The sequence below is a fragment of the Macrobrachium nipponense genome, chromosome 7, assembly GCF_015104395.2.
Source record: "Macrobrachium nipponense isolate FS-2020 chromosome 7, ASM1510439v2, whole genome shotgun sequence".
Lineage (NCBI taxonomy): Eukaryota > Metazoa > Arthropoda > Malacostraca > Decapoda > Palaemonidae > Macrobrachium > Macrobrachium nipponense.
Window position 1 is genome coordinate 58,910,159 of NC_061109.1, and position 15,000 is coordinate 58,925,158.

Consider the following 15,000-nt stretch of genomic DNA (forward strand, 5'->3'; position numbering starts at 1 on the left):
GAGTGTTACCTCCGTTACAATATATTTGTACGTGATTGAGATTAAGGTATCAGAGATATCATCTTTGGGTTTGTAATCAGGAAACGTTACCCAGGTAGGAAGAATGACGAAACGCCCGGAAGTATCACAGATATCAACTTTGCTAAATATGGGTAAGGCAGGAGGGATGGTGAAACGTACGGTGGTATTAGAGCTATCAACTTAAATTTATACGAAGGAAACGTTTTCCGAGTAGGGAGGAGGGATGATGAAACGTCCGTTGCTAACGTTAAGCTCAGGTGTTATGCAGGCATTAAACAGTCATTTTTCTGATTAAGACGAAGTTATCAGGGCTATCTTTGAGTCAATGATATTGGGGAACGTTTTTTCAGGTAGGCAGTAGGGTCAGGAAACGCTCAGTGCTAACATCATGTTCAGGTTTTAAACAGGATAAAAAAAAAACCGATAAACTACAAAATTAATGCGGAACAATTATGTAGGAGCCAACAATTAATCGCAAAACTAATTCTTCTTTTGTTTTGGAGGAATCATAGATTTAATATTTTTTGCTGTTGAAAGCCATAAAGGCAGTAACGAAATGAAGATTTCCTAAATGCTTTAAAACATCTCGATAAATGAAAGTGAAAGAGAGGGTAAGATTCCATTGGTATATATTCTTGCCTATCATTCAGTAAGTCTTTTCCTTCTCTTTTGTATTTTCCAACAAATCACACGGTACGATCTAGGTACAGAGTATAAATATATAAATATATATATATATATATATATATATATATATATATATATATATATATATATAATAAATGGCATTGTCGGTTCTAGAAAGTCGGATCTTTAATAAAAAGAGTATGGCCAGCAGAAACTTTTCTAAAAATATTATAGTGAAAAGTATAATTTACTACTGTGCCCCATTTTAGTTGATTTAATGTATAGAATTTTAATTTTTTCCCCTGTGTTTAGCCCTGGATAAAAATAAAATTTTAACGAAAAATGCTGAAGTTTCTGCTTGCCATACTCTTTTTATTATTATTATAGATATTATAATATATATTATATATATATATATATATATAATATGTATATATACATACATACATATATATATATATATTATATAGATCTATATATATACCCATTAACCATACATCATATATATATAATAAATATATATATCTATAATATATATATATAATTATATATATATTATATTATAATATATATACATAAGGAATCATAGGGTTAGCAAACCCGACCAACATCCAGGTTGAAGAGGTAAAGGCATTGTTTTCACAAATATCGTTTTATTATGCCAACGTTTCACATCACATGATCCATCCTTAAGGCATGGTCGCTTTTTAACCCTTACCTTGCCTGATGATGCATTATGTGATGTGAAACGTTGACATAAATAAACGATACTTTTGAAGGACATGCCTTTACTTCTTCAACCGGGATATACATGCATATTATAGTATAGATATAATATATATATATATATATATATATATATATATATATATGTATATATATATATATATATAATATTATATATATATAAAATAAAATACATACAAGTCTACATAACATACTATTATAGACATAATAGAGAGATAATATTATAATATATATAGATATTCTATTGTATTATAATTATATATATCTATATATATAATATATATATCTATATATATTTATAATAATAATATATATAATAATATATATATATTAATATTATAAATATACAACACTATACATACATACATAATTATATAATATATAATATCATAATATTAATATTATTATATTAATATATAAATATACATACACTATTATACATACATATATATAAATATATTATATATATATATATATATATATATATATATATATATATATATATATATATATACACACACACAATCGATCATCAAAAAGCGTAGGAGGCTCTCTGAATTATCAGTCAATTAAACCTTCGAAGTTCTTGGCCAATCGACTACAATCCAAATATACCCGAACTAGATAAATAAATAAAATAAATAAATAAATAAATAAATAAATAAATAAATAAATAAAGTAACAAAGAACATTTTTAATCAGAGTTGCAAGCACTTCCCTCTTGCTTACAAGGAAGCATTCTGAGTCCCTTCGCTTTCCTAAATTGAATGTTGACAGTTTGCATTATAGGAAAGGGAGATACTGTCTTCTGCTCCCCTCCCCTCCCCCTTCTACACACAGCTCCCCCACCCCAGAATTTTCCAGCAGCTGAGAGCTTCAGGTTCCAGTATTTCTAGGGAAGTCAGATGGTGTACTTGGTAGCGAGGGGGGTGGGGGTGGTGGTTGTTGTGGGGGGGGGGAGGGGGGGGGGGGGGATTTGGCATTAGCTTAAAGCTGCTTATCGTAGGTGACGAAGATTTTTAATCCTTGATTTAGCCTCGAGTTTACAATTGAGTTTTATTCCTATTTAAAGTAGAAATGTTGAATACGGGTATCAATATACAGAAGAATGCTGAAGTAAGTTAAGAACTGGATATACAAGCGGCAACGATATATTGGGAAGAAATTGATTCCTGAACCCGAAATGATAAATCGACTTTGTCCTTTGTGTACGTCATAATTTTTTTCTTTCTAATTCTAATGGATTTTCATTTGATTGGCAACAGAAAATTTACCTTTAATAAACAACAATGACAACAACAACAACAACAACAGCAACAACAACAACCACCATAACAACAATAATAATAATAATAATAATAATAATAATAATAATAATAATAAAGCCCTCCACTGGAGCCTGTGCAAGAAACATCAGCTACCTTGCAGTAATAAGTGGTACGAGCACCAACCTGAGGGAAGGGGGATAGAAAACGATCACGCAAAGATCCTATGGGGGGACTATGGTATCAGAACGGATAGGGTGATACGTGCAAACAGACCAGACGTGACGTTGATTGACAAAGTCAAGAAGAAAGTATCACTCATTGATGTCGCAATACCATGGGACACCAGAGTGAAGAGAAAGAGAGGGAAAAAATGGATAAGTATCAAGATCTGAAAATAGAAATAAGAAGGATATGGGATATGCCAGTGGAAATCGTATCATAATCATAGGAGCACTAGGCACGATCCCAAGATCCCTGAAAAGGAATCTAGAAAAACTAGAGGCTGAAGTAGCTCCAGGACTCATGCAGAAGAGTGTGATCCTAGAAACGGCACACATAGTAAGAAAGTGATGGACTCCTAAGGAGGCAGGATGCAACCCGGAACCCCACACTATAAATACCACCCAGTCGAATTGGAGGACTGTGATAGAGCAAAAAAAAAAAAAAAAAAATAATAATAATAATTATTATTATTATTATTATTATTATTATTATTATTATTATTATTATTATTATTATTATTATTATTATTATTATTCTAAAGTATAGATCATTATTTAGCAAGGGCCCAGTTTTAAAAAATAATTATTTGGATACATGAACAAGGAAAAGATAAAAATTTAGTCTGCAGTATATAGACATCAAAACTTCAAAATGTAACATTAAAATATCCAATTATTAGCATTAAAAACAACATAATGTATCTCGCTATAAATCCTCTCTGTAAAAGGATTAAAAGAGGAATAATGTCTCTTAAAGTTTAACATTAAAATATGCAAATATCAGTATAAAAATAATAAAATATTCTTAACCCAAAATTCTTTCAGAAGATTGAAAATAGGATTAAAATCTCTTAATTTGTTTTTTTACATATATCAGCATAAAAAGTACAAAAGTTTCTTTACGACAAATCCTCTTTGTAAAGGATTGGGAATGGGATGAACAATCTGATTAAAATATCCCATATCAATTAAATCCTTAATGACGAGAAATATGTAAAGAAAAAAAAAAATTCAGGATCGCCAGCAATTCTTTCCAGATCAAGGCAGCTCCTTTCCTTATCTATATCTCGGCAGCTAAGAGGCTTAACCTGGAAACAAGACCATCTTTAAGAGGATTTACAGCAGCGGATACCCCCTTGGATCCCCTTTTGGTCCCATGTAGATCCCCCCTTGGATTCCATTGGAATTCTCCTTGAATCTCCCTGGGATTTCCCTTGGTTGCCCTTTGGGTTCCAAAAGGATCCCACTGGGATTTCCCTTGGATGCCCCTTGGGTTCTTTATGGATCCCACTGGGATTTGAAAAGGGATCCCCTTGGATCCTAGTGGGATACCCCTTGGATCCCACTAGGATTCCCTTGGATCCCCCTTGGAACCAACTGGGATTCTCCTGAATCAATCTTGGACCCAACTGGGATTCCCCAGGATCCCCCATGGAACCCACTGGGATTCCCCAGGATCCCCCTTGGAACCCACTGGGATTCCCCTGGATCAATCTTGGATCCCACTGGGATTCGCCTGGATCCCCCTAAGTTCCCTTTTTTTCAGTCGTCGAGGCATAGATGCTGGAAATGAGATCGAAATGGGACAGTTATTTTGAGGGAGGGATTGAGAGAGGGTGGGGGAGGGGGGTCTTGTGTAGGAACCGATTGGGGTTTCGTCCTTAATGGGAACTCCTTTGTACCTTTCTTGAGTCGATATTGGATCCTTCTCTCTAAGGATGTCAGAAGGACGTCAGCAGATTCCCTCAGTAAGGTAGTTGAAACGTTGTGGAACCTGATTAAGTTTTTTTTATTTTTATTTTTTTTTACCGCGTCTTTGTTCCCCCCCCCTCTCTCTCTCTCTCTCATCTCTCTCTCTCTCTCTCTCTCTCTCTCTCTCTCTCTTTTAAATGTCTCATTTGAAATGAAAATATCGTAGCTGATCTTGATCCACCAAATTAGTACGGAATTATCTTCTTAGTGTGTACGCGAGTTTGAAGTTATAATACAAGCTTATCTTATTTTGCTGGGCGAGTATATTAATACTTCTAACCTGCAGAGATTTCCTAAATCCTTTTAATTCTCAAGAATGTATTCGTTGGTATTTTAATATTTCCAAGCTTTTTGCAACAAATTACTCATTTGGACTGAAGATGAACCCAGAGAAGGGTTCGAAAGCTTTTGTAAAGTTTTACACGAACTTTTAACAATTATATTATTGTGGAAGCTTTAGAACAGAAAATAACAGTAATAGAATAAATGAAATACATTCAGGACAGAATAATAATAATAATAATGATAATGTGCAAACAAATGCGGAATTGTTTCTCCATTTCAAGACTCATGCTACTATGAGTATTTTAAATAATAATAATAATAATAATAATAATAATAATAATAATAATAATAATAATAATAATAATAATAATAATAATAATATGACATTTCGTCTACCAAGAGCCAAACTTCATATCGAAAACATGCTTTTTACCAAAAGTTATTTGCTCTAACTAGAAGAGGTAATACCAAAAGTGACGGCTTAAATGCCCGTGAATAGAAGCTGAGAGCTTCTCATCATCATTGGAACGCCGGAGTAAACAGAAGTTTTCAGAAACGCAGTGAAGGATCCTTACTTATGCATGAGAGAGAGGAAAATATTTAGTAAGGTTTCTGGGTAAATATCTGAGAGAGAGAGAGAGAGAGAGAGAGAGAGAGAGAGAGAGAGAGAGAGAGAGAGAGAGAGAGAGAGAGAGAGAGAGAAGTTTTACTTAATTGAAAAGTTGAGTTGGTAAAAGGGAGATGTGTTCATTTCAAAGCGGAAGCGATTTCGAAAATATATATAAAAAAAAAATCATATCAGGTTTGAAGTAGTAACTGCTGAGAGGAAGATGAACGAACTCTTTACGGTATACGTATATATCTATATGTATATAAATATATAATATATATATATATATATATATATATATATATATATATATATTTACATATAGATGTACATATATATAGACATATATATTATACTTATGATATATATATATTATATATATATATATATATATATATAGATAATTAATATATATATATATATATATATATAATATACGTATATATAATATATATATATATATATATATATATATTATATAAGATATTATATATATATATATATATATATATACATAGATATATATGTATATTATATATATAATATATAATATATATTATATATATATATATATATATATATATAGATCTTATATAATATTATAATATATACATATATATATATAATTTATATATATAATTTAATATATTATTAAATATATATTAATTATATATATATTATATTATATATATAATTATATTATATATATATATAATATACGTATATTATATATATTTTTGTGTGTGTGTGTGTGTGTGTATACATATAAACTAAAACATATTCAATCCCACTCCAAAAAACTTGATACTTTCTTCAGTTATTTTAAACTCCCCAAAAGATAAGCGTTAATTAGTAAATACTCCTCTGAGAAAGATCTGAGCAATATATTGCGTGACGCAGGGAGATTAATCACTATGGAAAATTATCTCTGGTTATTCGAAAACATCATCAATCGTTTATATACGCTAATATACGTCCCCTCATTAACGGCTGAATTTGTCTCAGTAACATGATATACCTTATTTCATTTTAACAAAAATCATTTTTTTGTCGTGCAAACCCCGGCTAATTTCATTATATGGGTTAATATTTTGATCATTATTAATTTTGTTAATAATCTGGCGTTAATTATTTTATTACTGTAAATGGTTATATTATTTTATGAATTGATATATTACCATTGTTACTCCTGCCATTTTTTATTATACAAAACAAGAGTCAAGTTCCTGAATTCTTTCCCCTCGCCGATCATATTCTTTGACATTAGATGTACAGAAATATATAATTAAATGTATATCAGCCACATATAAGTATAGACTTCCTACATAACAAATAACTAATATTGTTTCGACCAGCATCACTAGAATTAAAAACATATGATTCGCCACGTTGAAACTGGCCGGTATCTATATATAGCCATTCACTTTTCAAAACGATATTCCCGAATAATTTGTAACTCATGTATCTTTCAATAAAGTCTCTTCATGCTTGAAAAATAGTGCGTTATTTTGCGGGCGATATTGGCTCGGTTACGAAAAATGGAAAATGTCCTTTTTGTCCGTCAATTAGTGCAGACTTTTTCTTTCGTATTTCTTTTTTGGGGAACGAGAAACAAAGAAAGCAAAGCGTATATTAATAACAGTATTCAGTTTAAGTTCAAATGCACCGTCATCTACTATTTTTACTTTCATACGGCTGACAACATTATCCCAATTTATACAAAGGATGGAGACTCATCTACTATTTCTACTTTCATACGGCTGACAACAAATCAGAATTTATTCAAACGTATTAGACCCATCTACTATTCTACAACTATACGGCTGACAACATTATCTCAATTTACCCAAAGGATAGTAGACTCATCTACTATTTTTAATTTCACACGACTGGCAACAACATCCCAATTTATCCAAAGAGTAGTAGACTCATCTACTAATCTAGAACTGTACGGTTGACAGCATATCACAATTTATCCGAAGGGTCGTAGACACATCTACCACTTTTTTTGCTAAACATCTGGAAAATTACCTGGAATCATTTCAGTACGAAGAAGCAATTAGGATGCTACCAAATTCTGCAGACTCACTGACTGATGATTTTACTTGGATGGGAAGTATGAGATAAGAGGTTAACGATAAGTGGAGATTTGTGAAAGACAAAGCACTGGAAAGAAAAGAGTATCAGAATTTTGTTATTATTTATTTATTAATTTATTTATTTATCTATTTATTTATTTTTGCGCCGCGTGGTGTTGGAGGTGGTGATTATGACGAATAATTATTTAGTGATCCATAACTGATCAGTAACGCTAACAATTCTACGCAACTTACGCTTGTTCACCTATTGCATTGAAATTATAGATAAAAAATGAGTATTCATAGGTAAAATACGATAGTAAATAATGAAAAAGATATCAGAATTTCTTACCGATTGCACAAATAAAGCATTGTGGTTTCGTACGAGCTTTTTCTTTTAATTAACTTCTAACATCTCAATCGACTTGGGCAGCAAAATCTCTTTGCTTACAACTTGCACGCTTTCCAGGGCAAACTGCAATTGTTTCCAGCGGGGTTCTTTTTCCAACAGATTTTCTAGAAGAATCTCACGTCAAGCTAAAGTCTTTTGCATAAACAATGAGTTATACCTCAGTTGCATCTTCAGTGACTGAATTGATTAGATATTTCATTTTCTTCAAAAGCAATTTTCTACAAATAGCCTCTGGTTTGAATATGCACCTTTTTAAAGCAATGTATGAAGCTTTGCCATGGAAATTGTATAATACTATCTGTTAATGATTTCGATACTCACATACGGTAAGCATATTTTGAGTTTTTTTTTATATTACCAGTAAAAAGGCTTAATATTTTAAAACATGAATGTTTGATATAGCAATACAAGAATAGCAAGATTTTTAATTTCATGTTATATAATACTTATTTTGTACAAGCGCAACTAATCATACGCAGATGAATTAATATCATTGTGAATTTCTATCCCTAACTAGTAATAAAACTCCAGAAAGCTTTTTATCTTAATTTTCTTAGGTTTCAGATGAAAACCGATATATAATCTACAATCAGAGTAGACTTAAATAACATGCAATTATAAAATGATCATTTATGATTTAAAACAATATCATAATTCATCATATGTTTTCTATAATTACAAAATCATTAGAAATATCCCATTCTAATGTAAATAACCAAAATTTTAAATAGCAGTAGAAGAGTAATTCAGTATGTTAACCAGACTCCCTTTTTATTTTAACCCCGGACCACATGTCAAAATAACCCAATTAATTCTTCACGTTTGCTGAAATTTATCTTCCCTTCGAGAACTCTTCTTCTCTTTACTTACCCTCAAGACTCCAGAACTGGGTTCAACTTGCAGATCTTCGACTCAGAGTCTCTCCCTTTTTCTCCAACTCCCAGCCTCTGGCGCTTTATCAGGAATCTGTCTTCGTTAGGACTAAATATTTCTGAAACTGAAACATTATTATCTCTACTTTCTTAATATTTTTCCTGCCTTGAGAGTCTGTGGTGAGATTGTTCAAAGTTGCAAGTGCTTGTGTCTGTGTTTGTGAGACTGTGTGTGTGCGATCTGGTACATGCGTGGATATGTTCATCCTTTATTCGTCTGTCCATCTGTCAAATTGGCTATTTACTAATCTTCTTTGTGCCTGAAAGTTAGTATCTCAATGTCATTCCTGAATCTGTATGCAGTTGTCTTAACATTCGCCCTTTATCTTTATATAGATACTTCAAAGAGCGTGCCTGGAGAGAGAGAGAGAGAGAGAGAGAGAGAGAGAGAGAGAGAGAGAGAGAGAGAGAAGGTTTACTCTCACACACATGTATATACTTTGCATAAATCCTTTTAATAAGATTCCTTTCTGGATATAAAACTATCTTTCCTTCTGAGTACTCTGTTTGCTCTATCTGTATATAGATACTTCAAAGAGTTTGCCTGCAGAGAGAGAGAGAGAGAGAGAGAGAGAGAGAGAGAGAGAGAGACCTTTCACACCCATATATATATAATTAGCATATATGCTCTCAATCGGAAGACTCCTTTCTGCATGTCGAACTATCTTTCCTGCCTGAATCCCTTTATCCTCATTCCTTCGGAGATTCCACAAGCTACTCTTCGGCCCCCTGTCTGTCTTCCAGAAAGAGTTTTAGGCCAGGTGGTCCCCCATAGCTCCTTGCCCTCAAAACACACTGACCCACAGAAGACGTTGTTGATTGATTAACTTGGTTTTTCATCACCCACCGCAGTGGACTCGCAGTCGTGGATCCAACTGACACCCCGGAGGCGAACGTACTTCCGCGCCAACGACCGCCTCGGATCCAACGCCTCCCCGCGATCCTCCTCCGCCTCCTCGTCCTTCAGAGGGTCTTCGGAGCCATCGGCGAGGCTGCTGCGGCACGGTTTGATCCTCATTTTTCAATTCTCAGCTAGAACCGTCTCTCTGTCTGTCTGTCTGTCTGTCGGTCTCTCTCTCTCTCTCTCTCTCTCTCTCTCTCTCTCTCTCTCTCCGTCTCTCTCTTTCTCTCTGTCTCTTGTCTTGACAAAATGAAAACTCTCTCTCTCTCTCTCTCTCTCTCTCTTTTGTCTTGACAAACTGAAAACTCTCTCTCTCTCTCTTATCATGACAAAATGAAACCTCTCTCTCTCTCTCTCTCTTTTATCATGACAAAATGAAAACTCTCTCTTTCTCTCTCTCTCTCTCTTATCATGACAAAATGAAAACTCTCTCTCTCTCTCTCTCTCTCTCTCTCTCTCTCTCTCTCTCTCTCTCTCTCTCTCTCTCTCTTTTATCATGACAAAATGAAAACTCTCTTTCTCTCTGTCTATCTCTCTTACCTTGACAAAATGTAAACTTTCTCCCTGTCTCTCCGCCCTCTGTCTGTCTGTCTGTCTCTCTTATGTCATGATAAAATGAAAACTCTCTCTCTCTCTCTCTCTCTCTCTCTCTCTCCTCTCTCTCTCTCTCTCTCTCTCTTTTCTGTCATGACAAAATAAAAAGCTGAATGAGAATACAGCAATCGCACAAGAAAGTATTGTCACTGACATATTTTATTCCTCTCCAAAAGAGTGAAGTTTATCTCTCTCTCTCTCTCTCTCTCATCTTTCACTCTCTCTCTTCTCTCGCTCTCTCTCTCTCGTCTCTCTCTCTCTCTCTCTCTCTCTCTCTCTCTCTCTCGTATTGCGCGATTTTGCAGTTAGTCTCACCTGACTTTCTCTGATATCACCTGGAGAGGCCTTGGGCTTAAAAATTGTCCAATAGGATATTCTGCCATCATTTCTAACTAACGATATGAAAAGAATTAGCCTAAAATGTATTATTATAATTAATAATAATATTAAATCTGCTATTCATGATATGAAGTCATTTAGTCAAAGTAATATTGACACATAATCCTAACCGAAGTAATTAATTGTTTGAATAAAAGGCCAAGTTTGTGTGCTAATGTTTCCCAATTAAAACAACTGACCACGATATTAGAGATTTGAAAATGTAATGCACATACTTAACACTATGGTGAATATTAAACTGTTACTGAAGAGCTTTTTTTTATTAATTTTGTTTCTGCCCAACACACAACATTTGAAATATAAAGTTTCATAAGCCATACAATTTCCACCATCTAATTTAACAAAGTATCTTAAATCAATTAAATATCTAAAGAATAATCATATATGAATTCAAAATAAATTTTGTGACCTTTCCTAGGCAAAATATCCAGGATAATTTTAGTCCGTTTCTCTAGCTTCCTAACTACTCTCTAGTGGCATGAGTGTAGAACTTGTCATTTAAAAATTTTTTATGATTTCTGATAATGTGATAAGAAATCACATACCTATAACATACGCTTTCACGCAAGCATGTCATATATATATATATATATATATATATATATATATATATATATATATATATACTAGTAGGATCTCATTAAGACTGCATGGTATCCATCCAGTTTTAATGAGGTCATACTAAGTAACTTGTAACATTGCACAGAACAAATATGTATTTGATAAGTTAATTATATATATATATATATATATATATATATATATATATATATATATATATCATACATACATACATATCTATGTTCGTTAATAGCAATTGATCTAGTGGCATCAATAAGTTTTTTGCAGGAACCTTCATATCGCCGGATTTTTTTAGAAGCTCATGCGTCAATCTTCGGTGAAGAATTTACAAACTTCTATTTTCCATTTATTGATTTACGTCACGACAGCTGCTTCACCACACTATTATGGCATTTTCAAGTGTTTACTGGCTTACAATTTTTTGTTGTTTTCTTTTCTTGAGCTGGCTAAATTTATGCGTGTCGATAAAAAACATTTTGTCGTCACGCATGATGGGAAACTATTCCTACAAGAATTGATTGAGGGCGCCCAGGTCATCCATTAGAAAAAAAATTGCCACGTTGGATGGAACCAGTGGTTATTCAGCAACGGGACCAACGGCTTTACGTGACTTCCGAACCACGTCAAGAGTGAACCTCTAACACCAGAAATACACATCTCTGACCCCTCAATGGTATGCCCGTGAATCGAACTCGTGGCCACCGAAGTGGCAAGCTAAGACCATACTAACCACGCCACTGAGGCGCTCGCTGGCAGAAGCAGTCAGCATTGCCATTCAAAAACCGACTCTTAATATCCAGCCACACCGCTTCGGTCAAGAAATGCAAGAACGCACAGAATTCAAATGTCTCTGAGGGCTGAGGACTGGGAGCCAACCGCCACACTCACAGGGCCCCCTTTACGTCATCTATACTCGGTTTTTTTCCATCTGTCCAGCCCTACTGGTGTTTGTGTATGGTAACACTGCGTCCGGGGCTTTAGATAGTCACATTAGCTTACATTCAACAATAATAACAATATCCTATTTCGAATATTAACGGTGTAATTCGCATACAGTAAATTATTAAAACGCTTTTCAGTTGCAAATGTACACCCAAATATCCTTTTATTTACCTAAAATTTACACATAGCGTAACTATTTAAAACCCGGGAAGCAGTGTTACCATGTGAAAACACCACAGGCCGATGGACAGATAAAAAAAAACAGAGTATAGGAGTTGATATTTGCAAAATATGATTTTGGATGAATGAACGCATAATATTTGTAAATAAGATATATACACTCAAACTATTTATTATAGATTAAATATAACCTTTGTCATACTTTATCAATTTCATGAGTTCTCTCACATATTCACTAATAAATTTCATGCACAACTATTAAGTAAATTCTATACATACTGTTTTACGTATAATGAGATCATTCTTTCCACAAAAGTGGTTCATCCCCATCATCCCTTGACCAATCACGATTTAGGTCTACTTTTCCATCCGCATTAAGAGACAAAATTAATGTAAATCGAAATTGTAAGATGGCGGGCTGCTCTATGAGCAAGCGCCCGTGCGGGCATAAAGCCAACTTGATAAAATGCAACAACAAATTGTAAGCCAGTAGTCACTTGAAAATACCAGAGAGGTGAAACAGCTGTCATGACGTGGACCAATTAATGGAAGATAGAAGTTTGTGTATTCTTCACCGAAGAATACGTACATTCATGAGAATCGGAAAAACTCAAGGATATGAAGATTCCTGCAAAAAATTATTGATGCCACCAAAGGAATTTCTTTTAACGTATCATATATATATATATATATATATATATATATATATATATATATATATATATATATATATATATATATATATATATATATATATATATATATGATGTTTGTATTTTTAAAAATAATAACAATCAGAAAATTAACCATTTATTCTTTAGTTACGAGGAATTCTCCTCATTACCAACCTATCAGTGTGAAATATGACAAGTTTTATCTTATGCCAATTCAGAGTAGACCTCTCTCTCTCTCTCTCTCTCTCTCTCTCTCTCTCTCTCTCTCTCTCTCTCTCACTGTCTGTCCCCGAGCACAGTTTAATTTCAGCCCTTTGAACTCGACATAGCACCATTGCTTGTTGTGTTGTACGAGCGTTGAACCAATCTCTTAAAGAGCTTTAGGTGTGTCATACACTTTTCCTTGTGGGTCGTAAGCTGTTTCCAAAAGAGCTGTTTTACACCACATCCAGTGCACCAGAGGCGTTCTTTGTGATCTCTCTGTAATCTTAGACGTTTTTTGCTGTCCTAAAAGGAGTTGGCTGTGTGACCCCGATGACGCAATACATAAACTGTCGCGCGGATTAAACAACACGATTATTGTTAATATTGAAGAGGTTATAATATTTATATTTATGTTTCTGTGTGTTGCTTGTTTCGTCCTTTGGGGTATATATATATGTGTTTATATATATATATATAATATATATATATATATAGATATTATATATATATATATATGATGTGTATATATTATATATATATATATATGTATATATATATATATATATATATATATATATATATATATATCTATATATATATATATATATAGCATATATATAGTGTATATATATATGTGTGTGTGTGTTTTGTGTTACCTCCTCCCAACCTCCCTAAATCTTTGTGTTTCCTTGTATTGTCTGTGCTTCGTTGAGGCTCCTTCAGAATTCCTCACGAGATGTGTCTGAAAAATGACCTTTGGCTGGCACCAAAGGCGTCCATAGGGTTCCATTTCTGTTTTCGCACTTTGTATTAGTTTATCGTCGAAATGACCTCTCCCATACACCCATTTCTCTCTCTCTCTCTCTCTCTCTCTCTCTCTCTCTTGCTCCCTCTCTCTCTTTCAATGTTATGTTTACGTGTTAACTGGGTTGTGCTTCACGGTGTGTGAAAGATTTCCGTTTCCCTTCCAGTTTCCTAAAGCAAATTCTACCTCCTTAAACACGTGTATCCTGTTTTGGTGGCCCCACCATTACATATGCTCGTTCCTAGTGAACCCTATAGCCATAATTGATAAATGTGATAAAAGCTACAACATTATATAAAACAATTGGTTCATCATTTATCCTGCAGCCATAATTGATAATTATAAAAACTATAACATCATATGGGAAAGAGATATTTTTTCATAGTTTATCCTACAGCCCTATTTAATAATTTTGAAAAGTTATAACCCTACATGAAAAAAGCTATAATGTTTTATGGTTTATTCTACAGCCATATTGAATAACTGTGAAAATGCTACAAAACTAAATACAGGTGTCATAGTTAGCAATTCTGGAAAAGCTATGTCATTATACTGAAAAATATAATGTTTCAAAGCTTATCCTACTACTATATAGACTAAGTATGAAAAAGCTATGAAATTACTGAAATTTTTTTATAAATACTCATCCTGAGTATTTATAAAATGACAAAAATTATAATGTTTCGTAGTATAACCCACAGCAATGGTTACTAACTAAGGAAACGCTATAACATTACCTAAAAATATAAGGTTTCATAGTATACAT

At 33.2% G+C, this 15,000-nt stretch overlaps 1 protein-coding gene across 4 annotated transcripts in view; it reads left to right on the forward strand.

The window, feature by feature from the left end:
* Positions 1-15,000, forward strand: part of LOC135217417 (uncharacterized) — a 130,124-nt gene that overhangs the window by 62,534 nt on the left and 52,590 nt on the right. For 2 of the 4 annotated variants that reach the window (XM_064253261.1, XM_064253262.1), the window contains exon 2: positions 9,806-9,958. The exons of the other annotated variants lie outside the window; for them this stretch is intronic. In XM_064253261.1, the coding sequence (XP_064109331.1) occupies positions 9,806-9,958 (153 nt within the window). The remainder of the gene's footprint in view (positions 1-9,805; positions 9,959-15,000) is intronic. 4 annotated transcript variants of the gene reach the window in all.